General features: G+C 39.0%; 1 protein-coding gene across 8 annotated transcripts in view; it reads right to left on the bottom strand.

The window, feature by feature from the left end:
* Positions 1–15,500, bottom strand: part of BTBD10 (BTB domain containing 10) — an 81,554-nt gene extending 66,054 nt beyond the window's left edge. For 2 of the 8 annotated variants that reach the window (XM_055282384.2, XM_063641979.1), the window contains exon 1: positions 13,182–13,379. Coding sequence is in view for 1 of the 8 variants with exons in the window: in XM_055282383.2 (XP_055138358.1) it covers positions 12,647–12,669 (23 nt within the window). In the remaining 7 variants the exon portion in view is untranslated. Of the gene's footprint in view, positions 1–12,646; positions 12,780–13,181 lie in introns of those variants that run through there. The other 6 variants (XM_063641978.1, XM_055282385.2, XM_055282381.2 and 3 more) reach the window with 5 other exon arrangements.
* Between the last annotated feature and the right edge of the window lie 5,945 nt (positions 15,501–21,445).

Below are 21,445 nucleotides of genomic sequence, written 5' to 3'. Positions count from 1 at the left end.
CCTATTATAAATATATTCAAACAATTAAAGAAAAAGTCTATACAAAGAACTAAAAGAAAAGCACTGTCTTGATGACTGACACAAAGGGCATCTCAGTAGAGAGGTGGCAACTATCAAAAGAAATGGAAATTCAGCTCTAGCTGAAAAGAACAACAACTAGAATGAAAAATTAGATGGGTACAATGGCATATGGAGATAACAAAAAAAAACATCAGGGAACTTGGAAAACATATCAATAGAAACTACCCAATCCATAGAATAAAGAGCAAGAAAGAATGAAGAAAATTGAAAAGAGATTCAGAGACAGGAGGGACAGTATCTAATAATAAAGGTAGGTAAGTTATTGAATACATACAAAACATGAATGAATCTTAAAAGCATTAGATAAGTGAAAGAAGCCAGACTCAAAGGTTACATACCATATGATTTCATTTCTATGACATTCATAGAACGACAATATAAAGACAGACAACAGATCAGCCAGGAGTTAAGGCTGAAGTGATTACACAGGGACAGCACAAAGTAATTTTGGTGAGTGATGAACTATTCTGTATCTTAACTGTGGTAGTGGTAAACACCTGTATGCTTTTATCAAAACTGACAGAACTGTATATCAGAAAGAAGTAAGTTTATTGCATTTAAATTTTAAAAGAAAAAATCAGCAATGATTTTAATTAATACTTAAAAGCAGCATCAAATATATTAGCAAGGCATAATGAAACCACTTTTTGATCAAAAACCCCAATCACACTGTCTCATTACCATAGCAAGCATATTTAATCAATAGCCATCCTTCCACTGCCACAAACGACACACATAAACTTTTGATAAGGAAAATTGGTGAGTTTTCATTTCTACTTCTGCCACAATAGTGGGTAATGAAGAGGTTTTAGTATCAGAAAAAAACCTGTATAACTTTGTAAAAGTTTCTTAACATTCAAGACCTCAATTTCATTAAATGTGAAATGAAGAAAATAACACAATTCTCATTATTTAATCTATTATTATTTTAACCACCAAACTGTTAGACAAGATACCTTATATAACACAGTGCTAGGCACAATGCTTACTCCCTTTAGTAGGCAACCTAATATAAATTTTGTGTATATTTTATTAGTTATTCATGACTAAAAGTTTTAAGATTTTGCTCAGCCCTTGTTTAATTATACATACCACTACACTAATACACACATATACACACAATGAATACATCTCCTTTCTCTCCCTGACATGATATACAGTACTATTTGTCCTAGAAAAAATCTAGAACCAATCTAAATGTTCATCTAGTTTATCGGTTAAAAATCTGCACAATATATCATGCAACCAGTAAAAATGAGATATATAGATACTGATACAGAAAATATTTCAAAATACATTGTTATGCTAAAAAGCAAGATACAGATATGCATTATGTAACCCCATATTTATGCACAAGAAAAACAAAAACAAAAAACAGAAAAAAGAAAATTAAAAAATTAAATACACATACACTCACACTCATCCATGCTTGTATATGTTAAGATAAAATGTCTAGAAATATCACATAAAACTAAAACTAGTTGCCTCTGAGAAAATGCTGGAATAAGGAGACTTACTTTTTGTTGTATCTCTTCATACTATTTGAATTTTCTACATATTATTTTCATAATGATAATATTGGGGAAGGTTTATTAAAAAGTGTTTGGAGGTGATGGTGCTATAGAAATTTTCTTCCTTGTTTAATTTTACTGCTTAAGTGCAGTTTTGTAAATTTTTTTGGATTGCTTAAATATAGTCACTATATATGCATTGATAGAATATATTTCTGCCACATGTCCTCCGTTAGACTATAAGATCCTTGAGGGCAAGAACAAAGTATGATTCAGGTTTGTGTCCCCACAGCCTAGCACAATTTGTATGTAAGCTTTTACAAAATGTTAACTACATTAAGAAGAAAGAGGCTGGGCGCGGTGGCTTACGCCTGTAATCCCAGCACTTTGGGAGGCCGAGGCAGGTGGATCACGAGGTCAGAAGTTCAAGACCAGCCTGATCAACATGGTGAAACCCCATCTCTACTAAAAATATAAAAATTAGCCGCGCGTGTTGGCAGGCGCCTGTAATCCCAGCTACTCAGGAGGCTGAGGCAGAAGAATCGCTTGAACCTGGGAGGTGGAGGTTGCAGTGAGCCAAGATCGCGCCACTGCACTCCAGCCTGGGCGACAGAGCAAGACTCCATCTCAAAAACAAAAACAAAAAAAAAAGAAGAAGAAGAAAGAAACTGAAGGACATTTCAGTTAATATAATTTACTAGTGCAGAGGAAATAAGAATTACAAAGATTTACAAGCAGTCTTTAACTTTTAGTTGTTTGTCTTAAAAGAATACTGTCATATACCTGTACTCATGTTTTAGTTATTGCAAAGAGCACCAATCATGTGAATCTCACTCTCAAATAAGCAAAAATTATAACAATTCAATTTCTAATGCTCTCAGGAAATACGTATCAAGATAGTGGGGATAAAAGAGAGAAAAGATCACATCCCTGAAAACATTTTTCAAGCTATTACCAAACAAGCCCTAAGTTTCCCCAAAACATTCCTCAAAGATGTGCCTATTTAAATCTCACAGAAGCCCTTTCAATTATTAAGGCTTGTCCTTTTCTGCTTTGTTACAGTTAAGACAAGCTTAGCTGAGAACTTTATTCAGGATATTTTTATAACCAATTGAATTGTATGTATCTAATTTCACCATATAAAATTAAAGTGGCCAGGTACGGTGGCATGCACCTATAATCCCACCTACTTGGTAGGCTGAGACAGGAGGATTGCTTGAACCCAAGGGTTCAAGGCAAGCCTGGGCAACCTAATGAGACCCCCAGATCTAAAAATAAAAAATTAAATTAAATAAATATTTAAAAATTAAAAAGATTTTTAAAAATAAAATAAAATTGATTTATTCTTTCATTCAAAATTTATTTATTGAGTACTTAGCACCTTTCAGGCATTTTGATAAATGCCTGAAAAGAGTCTGCTAGGGAGACTCTAACAAACAGATTTAATAAAACTGCATGGTATTTCCATTAAAAGTAGGATCTGTTGTTTATTTATTTATTTTTATTTAATTATTTATTTATTTAGAGACGGAGTTTTGCTCTTGTTATCCAGGCCGGGGTGCAATGGTGCAATCTCAGCTTACTACAACTTCTGCCTCCCAGGTTCAAGCAATTCTCCTTCCTCAGCCTCCGAAGTAGCTGGGATTACAGGTGTGTGCCACCACGCCTGGCTAATTTTGTATTCTTTTTAGTAGAGACAGGGTTTCACCATGTTGTTCAGACTGGTCTCAAACTCCTGACCTCAAGTGATCTGCCTGCCTCGGGCTCCCAAAGTGCTGGGATTATAGGCATGAGCCACTGCGCCCAGCCCTGTTGTCCATTTAAAGGGTGATCTCTAATTCACCAAGATGTTAAGACTTCCAAAGTCAGCTCAGTCAACCCTTGATGTTCCAGAGGTGATTTGGATATAAAATCTTTGTGCTAATTGATTTTATCACTTTTATAGAATTTCTATTGAAATTTTGCTGACTTAATTAACACATTAACGCTTCAATAAATAAAATGTTACTCATTTGTTTCTTTCCCATCACAAACAGCTCAATAAATGTTTGAAAATCTTTCCATATTTTAAGCATTTACAAAGTACCTACATTACATGATTAGCATTGTAAGTAACTAGACACTGTTTAGGTTATAGGCTACCTTCTTAAAACTCAAAAGGCCTATTTTTTAATATCCTAAAGAAATAACAACGTTTTACTTTTCTACTATGACCAAAAAGCGTTGACTTCAAATCCAGAAACACCTTAGTTGAAGCAAACCATCTTGACATAATATCAATTAATACAGGCAATGCTCCTGAAGCTGATGCCTAAATCAAAGGAGATTACAGTCAACTCTTAAGAAGCAACACCCTTTAAACAAAGTCAGACAATATTTTAAACAATATTTTTCCTTCCATAATGCTTTTTTATGTTTTTTTCATATAACCTTTATTATGCTGTTCCATTTTGACCTATTCATTATTCCCCTTACCTTCCACTCCTTTCCGATTTTTGTCTATCAGCCATCAATTCAACAGGCTAGTAAAGGCCCTATTAAATATGGTTCAAGTTCTAGACTGTAGCACTCACTGCTCAGTAGGACTTTCCATTATCACAACAGTGTGATAATGGAAATGTTCTACGTTTGCACTGTCCGAAAAGTTTACAGAATCTAAAATTTGCCCTGAGACAAAACGCTTGCTCACAAAGAAACATTTTACACATCTTTGTGTCTTGGTACTATAGGTAGCATTCCATTTTAATAAAATTAAGAATGGTCTTATATTCAAAGATCTTTGAATTAAGGCTCATTTCAATAATTAAAAGTCTGTGGTGCATGAAGAGACAAACCAACCAATAGAAGAGAATTAACGGCCCAGAAACAGAGCCCTAAAACATAATATGATAAAGCAATAGCTCAAGTCATCGAGAAAAGACAGACACTAATAAATGGTATTGGAACAACTGAATAAACATTCAGGAAAACATGAAACTGAATTCGTACCTCATACCACATACAAGGATATACTCCAAATGAATCAACTATCTAAATGTAAAAACTGGAATCATACAAATATTAGAAAAATTATGGGTGATTTCACTGACAACCGGGAAGGAGAGAAAGCCTTTCCTATTTGCCTATGAAAAACACCACTACTTGCAAAAAGCACAGAAAAAGTAAAGTTTTAAAAACAAGTAATTTTTTTTACAAGGGCTAATTTCATAGTAGATAAAGAGCTCCTTAAAGAAGGAAAGAAAAAGACAACTTCTCTTCTCCAAAACAGACAATGCACAAAGAAATGGGCAATCCTCAGAAAAATAAAGGCAAATGGCCTTAAACATAAAAATATGTTCAACCTCACTCATAAAAGATGCAAATTAACACCTCCAATTTTGGCCATATACTCTGTTGGTGAAGCTGTGGAGAAGCAGTCTCAATACTGGCATACACTGACAATGAAAAGTACAAATGAGGGCCTGGCGCAGTGACTCATGCCTATAATCCTAGCACTTTGGGAAGCTGAGGTGGACAGATCACTTGAGCCTAGGAGTTTGAGACCAGCCTGGGCAACATGGTGAAACCCCATCTCTACTAAAAGATACAAAAATCAGCCAAGCATGGTGGCACATGCCTGTAGTCTCAGCTACTTGGGAGGCTGAGGTGGGAGGATCACTTAAGCCTGAGAGGTGAAGGCTGCAGTGAGCGGTGATCATGCCACTGCACTCTAGCCTAGGTGACAGAGTGAGACCCTGTCTCAAAAAAAAATAAAAATAAAAAATAAAAATGAAAACACAGATTATATAACCCCGGTAGAAAGGAATTCTGTAATATCCAATAATATTACACATACACTTACTAGTCCTACTTCAAACATGATACAACTCCACTAATATTCCACAAAATATTTGCAAATATATTCACTGTGGCATTATTTGTAATGGTAAAAGCCTAAAACAATCTGAATGTGCATCAAAAGGAGTTAACTGAATAAACTACGTGCATCCACAAAATAGAATACTAGATTAATATCCAAAATACATTGTTAGGTTAAACAACAACAGCAAAAAACAGGTAGGTACAGAACAAGCAGTATTCATTGTACTACCTTTTGTGACATAAAGGGGAAATTTAAAAATATGTACATATATTCAAAGACAAATATACATGTATTTATTTTTGTAAAAGAAAAAAACTCAAAGTATAAATAAGACATTAATCAAAATGGTTACCTATATGGGCAGAGTAGGACTGGGGTGAAGGTAATAGGGATGTAATCAAGACTTCTGAGTTCTCTTTTGATATACTTTAGATATTTGAACCACGTAATGACTTACATACTCCAAATAAATAAATAAGTGGTGTATGTAATATTCATATGTGTATGTATGTATCTATGTACACACGTATATTTCTGACTGGAAGCAATTATCATCAAGTCATGGGATTATGGTACCATTTTCTTCTTTGCCCTTTGCTAAATGTCCCCAGTTGCACGTAATGCACATTACTTTTACAGTCAGAAAGAAATTACTCGAAATAAATCTATTTTTATAGGAAATTTTTCAAAGTACTCATCATAAAACAGTTTCAAAATTAATAGCCATTCAAGCTGAGTGTGGTGGTATGTGCCTGTAATCCCAACTACTTGGGAGGCTGAAGTGGGAGGATCACTTGAGCCCAGAAGTTCAAGGCCAGCCTGGACAACATAATGAGACTCCATCTCAAAAAAACAACAACAACAAAAAAAACACTGTTCCAGTCTACTGTTAAATAATATCATTCACTAGGGAAGCAAAGATGATCAAAGACGCCATACCACTTTAAAATATGGCAGTTTTTCCTTTTCTTAATATGTTCAGTTCAAGTAACACGGACAGCTGCATATATGTATATTTATAAACAATGCACATATACTATCACGCCAGTATTATGTATATAGTACATACACACACGAAATGGAAATTTTAAAAGGATACGGTAAAAAATAAAATAGAAGTTCTATTGTTTTCTTCATACAGCCAATGAAAAGTTTTTCATATATCCCCAGAAGCACATGCAACCCACTAGGGGGGATCACTGGAACAAACTACTCCAAATCAGGAGACTTGTGGATTTGTATTCTAGTCTCAGCCATCTTACTGCCGGCCAATATCTTTGATCAAAATCAGTTAAGGGGCTTGATTTGCACTTTAGTTTTCTCTTCCAAAAAATGGAGTATTAATGGTTTTAGAGTTACTTTCAGTATTATGGTTTTATAATCCCACTAGTCTCTCTAATAATTATTCTCTTTTAAAAGAGAAACTCCAAGAATTTACAAAATTAAGTAAGAAACAAGAATGTCTCGCAGTTAACCATCTTACAGGAGGTTATGGTCTTCTCTAAGAAAATTCTAAATGAACAAATGAAGAGCTGAAAGAAACATCATATCGCTGGCTTTCTTGATGTGAGAAAAATCAAATTCAAGCCTGCATCGTATAAAATACATTGTCTGAATGAAGTAATTACCTTTAAAACAATCCAGCACTATTTGTATGCCACCCAAAAACAAGAAAATCATAACAACGCTTGTACAATTTTGTACCTAAGATTCTTTCTCAGATATCTGAACACTAAAATTTATTTTTATTTATCTTTTATTTTTTTCAAAACCCAGTTGGTTTCCTAGGATGACATTTATTTTTAAGATGACATTTCATGTGGTCTACAAATAGAAAACCCAAGTTAATTTTCTACTCATGTGCTACAAGCAATAATAGTCAAATATGCTAAAGGAAAATAATCCAAATTAATAAAAATGGTTTTTTTAGAGGTAGATAACAGTATCCCAAAAGACAATTTTTAAAATGCCACACCATCTCTCTCTTCACTCTAATCTCTTCCCTTTCGCCTACTTTTCTACCTAGCATTCATATTACACAGAATACCAGATATCAGCCAATAGATGCCAATATGAAAAACAAGAAAAAAAGCTTCCTATTGTTCAATGCTTACTAGAATAAATAAAAAGAAAAAGCTTTGTAATTTTCACTAGAGGAGTGATATTGGCAAGGCTGTAAATAGTCAGTTGAACTTGTCCTCTCCAAGTGAGACAGCCAGATGTGAATGTAAATCTAACTAATGGATGTGTTTTAAGATCACTGAAGATAGAGAGGTGAGAGAAGGAGGCAATGATGCCAGTATGCTATTTTCTGAGCATAAACACAGAACAAAGTGCTAACAACTTATACATCATTTTACTATTTATAATAGCACTTTTATATACTTTATTTCATTTCATCCTTAAGTCCCTGACAATTGGCCAGGTGAGGTGGCTCACACCTGTAATCCTAGCACGTTGGGAGGCCAAGACGGGCGCACTGCCCGAGCTCAGGAATTCAAGACCAGCCTGGGCAACACAGTGAAACCCACTCTCTACTAAAATACAAAAAAAAAAAAAAAAAAAATCAGCCGGACAAGGCGGCGTGAGCCTGTAGTCCCAGCTACTATGGAGGCTGAGGCAGGAGAACTGCTTGAATCCAGGAGGCGAAGGGTGCAGTGAGCTGAGATCGCGCCACTGCACTCCAGCCTGGGCGACAGAGCGAGACTCTGTCTCAAAAAAAAAACAAACAAGAAAAATCCTTGACAATTGTGTTCTACATACATTTTTCATGTGAGGAAACAAAGGCTCAGAGAGGTTAACATTACTGTCATAGAGCTAACAGTGGGCTTTAAACTCAGATCTAAATGATGCTAAATAAGACACTTCAGGCAGAAAAGTATGATTACAATTTAAAATGACCTTAGTTCCTAGAGCTTCTGTAGGTAGAGGGAAAAACTAACAAAATAAGTAAATAAAATGACCTCACAAAAGTATTTTTCATAGTTTCTAATCAAGTACTTCAATCAATGATTCATTATAATGGACTTTCATTCTGAGCTAAATATTAAATGGTAATTTCAATTTGTCACCAAAATTACTAATAGATCACTCATTTCAACTACAAAGACAAAAATAAGCACCATATAATCAGATACCTTACATTTAAACAGAATAACATAATTAAACTATTAACAGAGTGAAGAAAGATTTTTTTTTTTTTTTTGAGACGGAGTCAGTCTCGCTCTGTCGCCCAGGCTGGAGTGCAGCGGCATGATCTCAGCTCACTGCAACCTCCGCCTCCCAAGTTCAAGCAATTCTCCTGCCTCAGCCTCCCGAGTAGCTGGGATTACAGGCACATGCCACCACGCCCGGCTAATTTTTTGTATTTTTAGTAGAGACGGGGTTTCACCGTGTTAAGCAGGATGGTCTGGATCTCCTGACCTTGTGACCCACCCACCTCGGCCTCCCAAAGGGCTGGGATTACAGGAGTGAACCACCACACCCGGCCAGAAAGATGCTTTTACTGGCAACGATAATTTACAATATTCAGAAATCTGCTGTGACATAAGGTTACATATTTAAATTAAAATCGTTCCTCTTTATGTTCAAGTTTCTACTATTTCAAATACTCAGCTCATTGTATTCCCATTGCCTGAAAATTTCTTAATCCTTTCTCAGAGAGCATCTTTTTAAACTGATAGTTCACCTTCCATCTTCAAGTTATAGATTGCTACATTCTTTTTTTTTTTGAAATGGAGTCTTCGCTCTGTCACACAGTCTGGAGTGCAATGACGCAGTCTCAGCTCACTGCAACCTCAGCCTCCCAGGTTCACCAATTCTCCTGCCTCAGCCTCCTGAGTAACTGGGATTACAGGCATCCACCACCACGTCCAGCTAAGTTTTGTATTTCTTCGTAGAGATGGGGTTTCACCATGTTGGCCAGGCTGGTTTTGAACTCCTGACCTCGTGATCTGCCCGCCTCAGCCTCCCAAAGTACTTGGATTACAGGCATGAGCCACCATGCCTGGCTGGCTGATTGCTACATTCTTTAGCAAACTAGGTCTCAGTTTCAAAGATCTCAAAGTAAACCAGAGCAAGATACATTAGGGGAAATGCAACATTGGCTTGAACCCTGATGAAGAATCTATTAAAAACGGGGAAAAATTTTAATAGTTCTTTCTCCACTAACAGGAGAAGGTAACATCTGTATTTTCCTGACCCGCCTTACTTTCGATTCAGAATCAACAAAAAATAAAGGATCCAAACAGATGATGATAAAAATATAACTAAATCCAATGTGCAAAAACCCTTATTCCTTCAATTGCACATTAAACTTAACCAGTTAGAACTGCAGGCATTCCATTTCCTTCTCCCTCATAGTATTAGTAGTCCAGCCTGTTCAGATAAGCCTACCATACAAATGAATAGACAATGTATAGCCTAAGAATTGAGAGTCCCAAAAATTGAATCATAAGGCACTGAACAAAAGTATACTCAATCACTTCCCCTAGCCTCCCCTAATCCTCCTTTGGGATGGCAACTCAGGGGATGGGAAGAAGGGGAAAGCTATTTCCAAAAAAGAACTTCCTACTTTACGAGTCATGGTAGAAACACGTAAAGACGAAAATAATGGTTCCCCCTTCAATAAGCACAATCTTCTCAAATATAAAACAAATTCTTCAGAAGTAGTCTTATAACTCTTCAACAGGAGCACCTCACAAACATAATACATATCTCCTCTTCCTTCATTTCCTATTTCAGAGAGAGGCAGAGATTGAATGAACAGTTATTAGCCTAGCTTGGCCTGAGATGACTGAGCTAAAATGAAGAAAATCAAGTCTGCAAATTCCCAAAGCAGTCCTGATTAAAAACCAGTATTCTATGTAGTCTCTGCACAGGTTATGATAAATTTAGCTACAAAAGGCAGACCTCTTTGTAAAACTGCACAGTACACAAATGGGTACTTAATAATTTCACCTTCCTTTTCAAAATTCTCTCCCTTACCTAACTTCCTCTCTCACCCTTATCCCAAGTGAAGACCCTCAACTTGCCCTCTATATGCCTAAAAACCACCTCTTACTTAGGTTTGACCTCTGGCACTCCCATTCATACCCAACTAGGTATGAATCAGATTATGTGATTAAATTACTTCACATTAATGGGTAAATGAGGCTTAATCCATGAAGGTCAATTCCACACATGTCATTAAACTCTGCTACGTATAAGGCACTAAGTTTAATCAATTAATATACCTATCCTTCTTACAAGAAAAACTAACACATATCAATCTTTTAATGAACAATGTAAAGAAGAGGCACAAGAGTGTTTGCTTCATATCACACTTTCTCCACCAATTTCTTTCCATCCTGTTACCAAACCCCTCCAATCTCCATCTGGCATGGAATAAAATCCAAGGGATCAGTATTTCTTCCAGTAAAAGTCAATGCCTAGGAAGACAATGTGGGATAGCACAGCAAACAATAAACATACAAATCCTGAAATGGACTGTAGAGGGTCTCTTGTATTTAATTTTATATATTAGCTGCAAGTACAATAAAGAGCTTCTAAATAATCCAATTTCTGTACAAGATACCTATAAATCAGCTTTGCTCAGAACTCTGAATTCTTAAACCGTAAATACTGAGATGCTTTTTCTTCAGTTATTTCCACAGCTAAAACATTTATAGTAAATACCAGTTCAATCTGCCCTACTATACTTAAAGGCTATTAAACTTAACTACTGTTTTCAATTAGATGTGACATTTTTCCCAAGACTCCTTAAGTTTGAAACTCCAAACTTGCTTTAAACCTCCTTTTTTCCAGTCATAAAATTTATTAATTTTGATCTATAACAGAGCTTCTAAACTGGAGAGGAGAATGCAACTATGGAGAGGTTTGGATTTGATTCAGCCACATGATATTTTTAATGGTTTTAATTAGTTGTCAATATTTTTAAGACGCAAGACACTGAATGCAAAAATCTAGATTTCTGGGTCCTCTTGAGAATGCTGAAGATGGGGTCCATATTCATATATGGCACTGATTGGGGGACCTGAGACTTGGATGTCTCTCTGATAAGGCATAGTGCATTTCCCTCATTTTCATTATCTAACTAGTACCCGAAGGCATGTGAGTTTGTTGCTTATGCTATGGCTTTGAAAGGTGCATAATATTTTCCATATCACTTCCATACTTCCCTAAGTCACCTATTATAAAAAGCCAAAAGCAGACCACAGTGGTTTGCAACTCCATAGTTAATAATTTAAAAAATTCACATAGCTTAGAAGGAGTGAGAAAGAAGAAAATTCAGACTAGTGGAAGGGTAACATAATTACATAGGGTTAAAAGTCCATCTGAAAGCTTTTTTGGGAGTGAGAAAAAAGGTGAAAGAACACAAAAACATTGTTGAAACACTAAACGCTTTCCTGATTGAACACTGTTACTCTCTGGTGGTTCCTTACCACATTCCATGCTTCAGAAACTTCCTTCCTACTTTGTATGTATTAATATAATAGCAGTTAGGTCATACATGCTGAGAAATGTTGGGAAAATGTATAAAACACATTTACATCATCAGAAATAATTCTTTTTACATTTTTTTTTTACCAGTCTTAGTCCACTTTCAAATCCCTTCCCAAGTATTTTCTACTGCTTTCCGCTTTATATTCAAATGACAACTGCGGTCCTGGGTTTCAGGCCTGAACTTCAACCCTGGACAGACTCTCTAATACAGAAACTCTTCTGGCCGTTACGGCTGCGTTCTTTATTATATCTCTTATTCCGATTTCCACAGTCTCTTTCATTGAAAATTTATCCCTAACCCCCTCTCTAAAAGATTTTGATCAAATTTGTGTAGCTGGGGGGTTGGGAGGATCGGGACGGGAAGGAACTCAGTTGTCCAAATACAACTAATATCCTGTGCTGTTTCATTTAGATTGCTAATTTAAATAAAAAGCATGAAAACTCTGCAAGATAATAAATCTTCGTAAAATAATCTTGTTTGCTAAGTGCACAAAGCCACAAGCAAGTGAAGTCTATCTTTCAGCATGTCTGGACTAGTGAGTTTTCATCATGGACTCAGAATACTAAGAAAGGAGAAGCAGGAAATCTGTGAGGCCCAGCGACAGTCACACTGGCCCACACTAACAAATTACTAACCGGTGTCTCACCTGCCCCCACCCCATTCCCAAAGATAAGGGTGTCAGGGCACCTGCATCTGAAGAAGAAAGACATCAGAACCTTTTCCGTGCAAGTTTTAAGAAAACAAAGCTTTACCACACGTAAAATGGTTACAGCATAAAACCACGCAGCACGTTAGTGGGGTCTCACTCCTCTTCACCCAGAGGGAGGCTGCCCACCACCCTATCCCCTATTGTGATGCGCCTTCCCCAGGATGTCGCTGCGTTCGTCTGAGATGACAGGAAAGGGGCGGGGCACGGGGTTCCTCTGCCCTGGAAAGGGATGAGGGTATCGCCTTCATCCCCGGGGAAAGGCCTCCGGACTCCCAACCCAAAAGCAGCAGCCGCAAAACTCAAGTCTTATCCCGGCCTCTCCTAATTGGGTGCTCGTGGCCGGAGGCCAAAACGCCACCCACGGTCCCCGAGCAGGGTCCGGCCGCCCAGACCACCGCCACAGCAGCCTGGCTCTCACGCCCAGATTCGCCCTCCGCCCCTTTCCTCTTTTGCCCCGGCCAAGCCCAGCCTCCCGCGCCGCCCCCGCCGAGTTCCCCAGCTGAGTCCACTCACTCTCGAACCTGTAGTCCCCCTTCAGTGCCCACAGAAGATTGGGGCACAGGCCAAGGCCAGTGACACCTCCACTTCCTCCTCAGCCAGATCCCTCCGGAGGTGGCTGTGGAGGCGGCCACTCATGCGGCTGCGCGTAGCAGAGCCGCCCGGGCAAGTTGCAGGCCGACTCCTCAGCCTCTGATCGCGAGAGCTCACAATCCGAAGAGGCGAGGCCAGCAGCGTTCTCGCGATAACGGTGCTCTCCGCCCAGCAGTGGGCGGGGCACCGAAGGAGGAGGCAGTTGAGGGCTTGGCGGCCTCGGGTGGGATCTCAGGCAGCGGGGAGAGGAAGGCGCCGCGCGACCTTTCCTCGCAGACGTCAGCTCTGGTCAACCGCGAGCCTCGAGCCCGAGTGGCTGAGGGCTGTTACCTTCAAACCTTTGAATCCTACGTTTTCCCCTTGACTTCCTGTCACCGTTAAAAGTGGACAGCATCTCGGTCAGAGTTGGAGAAATACTGCAGGAACTCTTCAGGGAAAGCGTTTTCCTCATCAAAGCAGACTCCAAAATCGCTTCTGCCGGCGTGGACCGGCTGGAACTGATGAGAGTCCGTCGTCGTGAGGGACACCTTCTGTTCCCTAGCGTCCCCCGCTGCTTATTTTTAAACGCTCGGTTGGCGGGAACCCGTGTGCCAGCTGAAACTCCTTCAGTTTGGCCGCCTAGGAAACATCGAGAGTCACCTACATGGGCTGGCCGGGCAATAAAAACGGGAAAAAATGTAAAAGACACAGTCTCCGTCCTCGAAGCTTGCACCCTCGGGGCAAGACCTACAGGAAAATAGATAATCCCATTATTCTCTGATAAAAGCCGAGCTGCTTGCCATGAGCTCTGGGAGCAGACGGGGAGGCCTCTTTGAGAAAGCCTTCACCTGGGAGTGACACTTGCGCTGAATCTTAAGCATAAGTAAGTTCTCCAGTTTAGGGAAGAGGGGAAGGGCATTGCAAGGAGAGGAAGCAAGGAGGAAGAGGACCTGGTTTTGAGTAATTGGGTATGAAAACAGATATTGCAGCAAGAACTTTGTTGAAAACCTTTAACCACTGTTTAGTTCGGATGAGAACATTCCCAGGCTCCTACGTGTGATACGCAAAGTATTTTCCAAATCAGTGTATGCTAAGGAGATGAGCAGTTGAGCTGGACAATTATAAGATAGCTTCTTCTTTCTCCTGTAAGGACACTTACATATCAGAAACCTAAGAGAAACGGGTTATTGTCATAATTCACTAAGTTATTATAGCCAACATTTTGCTAAATTGGAAATTGCCAATAATTTCAAGCTGTCTACATAAAAGCAATCTAATAGGAATTTGGTGATACAGTTTCTCAGAGAAACTGAGAAAATTCTCAGACAAAAAACAAAAACGTCATCAGTCCTGATTTATTGTCAACATTTTCTCCTATAAGCTCTACTCAAAGGAAGTCATTCTGTAGTCCAAGTTAGGGCTAATGAGGAACCATATACTTATATCAAAATAGCTGTCCTTTTCTAAAGAAAGACTCTGGTATTTTGTTGTAGAGTTTCTACTCACCTTCCTTTGGACACATTATTTTCATATTACATATAAAATAATATGTATACTATATGAAAAATACTATGTATACTATAGTTTTATTTGGCTTACCCTACTGTCACTACGAATAAGCCCAACACTTAGGAGGAAAGCAAAAACAGTTATTCTAACCCTGCTGATACGGTTTGGATCTATGTCCCCACCTGAATCTCATGTGGAATTGTAATCCCCAGTGTTGGAGGTCGTTGGATCATGGGGGCAAATTTCCCTGTTTTTGCCATTCTGGTGATAGTGAGTTCTGGTGATATCTGTTCTTTAAAAGTGTGTGGCGCCTCCCCCACCCTCCCTCCTCCCACCATATAAGACGTGCCTGCTTTATCTTGGCTTTCTGCCATGATTGTAAGCTTCCTGAGGCCTCCCCAGAAGCCCAGCAGAAGCCGTCAGACTTCCTGTACAGCCTGCGGTGCCGTGAGCCAATTAAAGCTCTTTTTTTTATAGCAGTGCAAGAATGGACTAATGCACCTGCCATAGGCCAACTGGGTGCTCTGTTAAGCATAATTTCACATCAAGTTCTTGGAATTTTCCAGGAAGCATTAGAAGAATCATATGAATGAAAGACTTCAGGCAAAATGTGGAAACTTTGTTCCATGCTGGAATCTGTTCAAACCATCATACCCTACTTGGATGGGTCCTGGAGCTCATTTCATTCTGCTGTTCTTCAAAAACAAAAAAGAATGGGGGTTGGGAGAAAATAGAAAATCGAATAAAATTTCTACTGTTCTTCGCTTTAAAAGTGAATTAACCGGCCGGGCACGGTGGCTCGCGCCTGTAATCCCAGTACTTTGAGAGGTCGAGGTGGGCAGATCACGAGATCAGGAGATCCAGACCATCCCGGCTAACATGGTGAAACCCCGTCTCTACTAAAAATACAAAAAATTAGCCGGGGGTGGTGGCGGGCGCTTGTGGTCCCAGCTACTTGGGAGGCTGAGGCAGGAGAATGGTGTGAATCCGGGAAGCGGAGCTTGCAGTGAGCTGAGCTTGCAGTGAGCAGAGCTTGTGCCACTGCACTCCAGCCTAGGCGACAGAGCGAGACTCTGTTTCAAAAAAAAAAAAAAGATAATTAACCTTTCAAATATTAATGTAGTAGCACAGTAGCACTGGTAACAGTTATACATTTGGTAGGTAATGCCATAGATTTAGATAATCACAAATCTGCTCTACACAATAATTTGTAAATGCTAGCTGACTGCATAGGCTAAGGTTCAGAACTTTAATGAAAGTCTTTCTTCCACACACCAAAGAGGTCCATACAGAAAGAGAAGTTTCATATAGTAGCAGTGAACAAACAAGATCATTTGGTAGTTTGCGTTATAGCATGCTAAGGTAATATTGTTTCAAAGCAGGTAAGACCACAGACCCAGAATCCTATTTAATTTTTAAAACCTGGAATTTCTTTGTACTGCTAAGTTTGAGCACTGCCATCTAATGGCAGGAACAGGAAAATCACATACACTCAAAAATAACTCGATCCCTATTCAGCAAATACATTTATTAATCAAGCCCCTGTGTAAGAATACCAAAAGAGATGGGCACTGTGGCACGTGCCTATAATCTCAGCGCTTTGGTAGGTGGGAGGATCACTTGACAGGAGTTCGAGACTAGCCTGGGCAACATAACAAGACTTCTCCACAAAACTGAAAAAAATAAAAATACTAAGAGATACAGATAGTATTATACATATTCTGACAAAATGAGATGTATAATTAAATAACAAAAGGAAAACAAGTTGGGTCAAAGATAGAAATAATGTGTTATGGGAGGACAGAAATGAAGATTATTCTTTTTTTTTTTTTTTGAGATGGAGTCTCGCTCTGTTGCCTGGGCTGGAGTGCAGTGGTGCAATCTTGGCTCACTGCAACCTCCGCCTCGCTGGTTCAAGGGGTTCTCCTGCCTCAGCCTCCTGAGTAGCTGGGATTACAAGCATGTGCCACCACGCCCGGCTAACTTTTTGTATTTTTAGTAGAGATGGGGTTTCACCATGTTGGCCAGGCTGGTCTCAAACACCTGACCTCAGGTGATCCACCTGCCTCGGCCTCCCAAAGTGCAAGGATTACAGGCGTGAGCCACCACACCCAGGCATAAGATTACTAATTTTTATTTTTTCTTTTCTTTTTCTTTTCTTTTTTTTTTTTCTTTTTTTTTTTTTTAGAACACCACCTTTAAGGAGAGCTAGCTTGTAAACTCCTTTTTTCAGGGGCATGGGCCTTCTCATTATCACTTCAATGAGAGAGAGCTGATGTATTCCAGGCAGGGTAGAATTTAAGCTAAGCAAATGAAAGAGTCTTAGGCCAAGGAAGGTAATACATTTCTGTAAGCTTTGCCAATTGATTTTTTATTTTCCATTTGTGCATTCCACCAGTCTGGAAGACTGAGGGTAGTATACACAATGGAAATGCTAATTCATCTCATCTCAATCAGCTTTCACCACACAACATTTCTATAAACCTTTTATAAACTCATAATTTTTTTCAATTTTCTTTCCTTCCTCAATTTTCTATATCCATTCAGTTTTATCATTTTTAAAATCTCTTCAACTTAAAACAACCTTTAAAAACCTCTGGACAAAATTACTTTCTTTTTAACAAAAGAACACATTCTCATGCCTCCTTCGTAATCCTTTCAACCAAAAATACATCCTATTTTTCTTATACGCTCTATATACACATTTGTTTCTCTTATATCTAGTAATTTTAATTACATATGTTAATTACAATTTTAACTCTTAGTAACCTTAATTTCTAGTGAAAAACGTAGAAAGTAATTTTGAACTGTTTCATATCAGTAGTTGTAGATAAATTTTTTAATTAACAGATATAATTAGTTTCTCTATACCACATAAAAACAAGATGCTAAAATATACAAACTTAAACTTATGTTTAGAGATTAATATTTCAGTATTTTAACTTACTTAGAAGTGACTCTGACATTTTATGCTTATCTGTTAATTTAATACAGCATAATTTTAAAATAACACAGGAATTCTCTCTAATGTCTTCGCCAGTCATCCTGGGTCCCAAGTACCCACATGGCAACTAGGATGGCTGTAAAGGGTGGAGCTCATCTGGGTCCTGTATTTACATACCAGGTCTAGAGCTTAGGAGAGAGGGCAGAGCTATGAAGAGGATGCCTGGAGGGTCCGACCCTACCCAACGTAACCAGGAGGCATAGCTTGGCCAGGGAGGATGCGTTGGGTTTGCCCTACACCTGACAGCCTAGACACTGTGGACATGTGTATGTCTTCAGTCTTCACCAGGGCCACTTGTCTAGACCCCAGAATCTAAAGGCTCAAACCAAAGATGTAAGCTCACAGTAAGATGTGTTCAAGGCTTCAGGGAAGCCCAACAGCCAGCCCTCAGAGCTTTGGCTCCAAGACAAATCAAACATCAAAAATATCACAGAAATGGCCAGGCATAGTGACTTATGCCTATAATCCCAGCATTTTGGGAGGCAAAAGTGGAAGCATCACTTGAGTCCAGGTTTTGAGGCCAGCCTAGGCAACATAGGGAGACCCTGTCTCTACAAAAAATTTAAAAATTAGCCAGGCCTGGTGACACACACCTGTAGTTCCAGCTACTTGGGATGCTGAGGCAGGAGGATTGCTTGAGCACAGGCGTTCAAGGCTGCAGTGAGCTATGATTGTGCCACTGCACTCCAGCCTGGGCAACAGAGTAGGACCCTGTCTTAAAAAAAAAAAAAAAGAAAAGAAAAGAAAGAAAGAAAAGAAAAAAAATTCACAGAAGCAACGGTTTTTTTGTATGTGTCTTTTTTTTTTTTTTTTTTTTTTTTTATAGAGACAAAGTTTCACTATGTTGCCCAAGCTGGTATCAAACTTCCTGGCTCAAGCCATCATCCTGCCTTGACTTCCCAAAGTGCTGGGATTATAGGTGCCAACCACAGTGTTTGGTCACCAAACTCTGTTACCTTAAGCCATCTAGTGGAAACAGTATAAATATGTCTCACCAAGAGACCTAGGTGAAAATGTCTGAATTATATTTAATACTGACAATTCTGAAGAAGTTCTAATTTTATTTTACCAACATTTTAAATACTAGTTTTAATTACCAGTGATTACTAAAGTCACGTGAACTTCAAAAGCATTTGGGCTTATTTGCTTAATTAATAAGTGCTCATTTATTCATAAATCAATTTGGCACTTTGTAGACAATATACAAACATAGACATGTACCCATTGAGGAGAGCAAAATCACGTGGTGATCATTGAACAGGCCCCGGAGACAAAAACTCCTCATCTGAGGAATTTAGAAGGGAGCAAAGACCACCTGGTGACTATCAAACAGGACATCCGGAGGCAAAACTCCTTATCTAGGGAAAATCAGAAGTAATTAAACTTCCCTGGTAGCTAAAGTCGACATGTGGTTCCAGGTCTCTTTCAACTTTTATAAGAAACTAAAATTCCTATATATCTCTGGAATGCCATGTGGAAACTCATTTTACAACCCTACGCTCCTGCCTTAAGGTCCATAAATTCTCCATACACTCCCGCCTTAAGGTCCACAAATTCTCCAGTGAAAAATCCACCACAGCACGCTCAGTCCTCTCACTGAGGCTTCCCACTGCACTCCTCTGCCACATTCTTTCTAATAAACTTTCCTTTTTCAAACCTATACTGGTGCCGATAAATTCTTTTTACCAACCTGCGATTCAAACTCCTCCCAATTCCAGGGCTCTGACACCTTGCCTGGCATCTTGACCATATGGGGACTTTACTGAGATTTCTCCCTTCTTTGTCCTTCCTGCTTCCCTCAGTGGTCTGGTTCTTCACTTGGGAACCAAAGGCCCTTGGCCAAGGCTGAGATCCTGAAGCCCTAGAGAAGGGATACTTATACTTTGTTGTTGTCCTTAGGGGTGAGGGACTAGCCAGGGTTCTTTTCTATTTTTGGACTGCCAGTGAGCCAGCTTGAATACTCGTTGGCAATTGAGGGTTTCTGGCTGAGGGCACTCCCTCGTATTATCTGAACTGATGTTACCCGAAGGCGTAACAAAAGAGCAAATTTGCTATTACCTGTCAGGGTGGCAAGTCCACTTTTAACACTGTAAATTGTGCCTTGGAAATGAGCAGCAGCGATCTGAACACTGCACAGACACACTCTACAGGTTGCCGACCCACTTTTGCATTCAACTTCATCACAGGCACCTCATCCCAAGTTACGGGTAAGTTCTTCACATTAGGCTTGAGCTGACCGCTCAAACAAGGGAACAGTTGTACTGGTCATCCAGGAAAGTGCAGGCCCTCTATTTGTGGTGGGACACCTCTGAAAAGAGTGAGTCAAAGGGAAAAGGGACGTCCAAATCCCTCAGGGAAGCCTCGGGGATCTTGTGGTCCCTTACCAAAACCCAACATGGGTTCAATTTATTCTTTAATTCATTCCTTCTTGCCGTTAGGTTTCAGTCTTAAAAACTGGTCCCATTTTAACCCACAAACTCTCAAAAAAAAGTGTATAATTTTCTTTTATAATCAGGGGTCCCATACCTCTGACTTCATGTTCAGGTCTTTTTAGCTTTATCCCAAAACCCAAAATTACATAAAAATCATCACGTATGCTTCCAAGGAAGTTCCTCTCTCCCTGATTCTGATGTCTTAGATGATCGTTTCTTTTGTCTATCACACTCTCCTCAGCATGTTCCCCCTGCACTTACACCCTCTTCATCTGTTCCATCCCCCAATCAACTTCCTCCATATGCAATACTTTATCCTCCTCACATACTCACACAGGAGTCACATATGCCACTAGTAGTACAGAGTCCTCAGAAAATCCCAAAAATATTTTGCCTCTCTGCAAGGTAGCAAATGGAGATTTGGGAACAACTCAAGTTCATGTTTCTTTTCCAATGTCTGATCTTTCACAAATTCAATCTAAGTTGAGTTCATTTAGCCAGAATCCCTCTAAGTTCATTCAAAAATTTCAGGCTTTAACTATTGCCTTTGATTTAACCTGGCAAGATATATTCGTGTTATTAACTAGTTGTTCCCGTGAAGAAAAATCATGTATATAAAAATTTTTGCAATCTATCCATCTGACAAAGGTCTAATATCCAGAATCTACAAGGAACTTAAACAAATTTACAAGAAAAAAACAAACAACCCCGTCAAAAAGTGGGCAAAGGGTATGAACAGACACTTCTCAAAAGAAGACATTTATGAGGCCGACAAACATATGAAAAAAAGCTAATTATCACTGGTCATTAAAGAAATGCAAATCAAAACCACAATGAGATATCATCTTACGCCAGTTAGAATGGTGATCATTAAAAAGTCTGGAAACAACAGATGCTGGCAAGGATGCAGAGAAATAGAAATGCTTTTACACTGTTGGTGGGAGTGTAAATTAGTTCATCCATTGTGGAAGACAATGTGGCAATTCCTCAAGGATCTAGAACCAGAAATACCACTTGACCCAGCAATCCCATTACTAGGTATATACCCAAAGGATTATAAATTATTTCGCTATAAAGACACATGCACATGTATGTTTATTGCATCACTATTTACAACAGCAAAGACTTGGAGCCAACCCAAATGCCCATCAATGATAGACTGGATAAAGAAAATGTGGCACATATACCCCATGGAATAATATGCAGCCATAAAAAGGAATGAGTTCATGTCCTTTGCAGGGACATGGATGAAGCTGGAAACC

Source organism: Symphalangus syndactylus, chromosome 6, assembly GCF_028878055.3.
Source record: "Symphalangus syndactylus isolate Jambi chromosome 6, NHGRI_mSymSyn1-v2.1_pri, whole genome shotgun sequence".
Taxonomy (NCBI): Eukaryota; Metazoa; Chordata; class Mammalia; order Primates; family Hylobatidae; genus Symphalangus; species Symphalangus syndactylus.
This window is presented reverse-complemented; position numbering and strand designations above follow the sequence as displayed.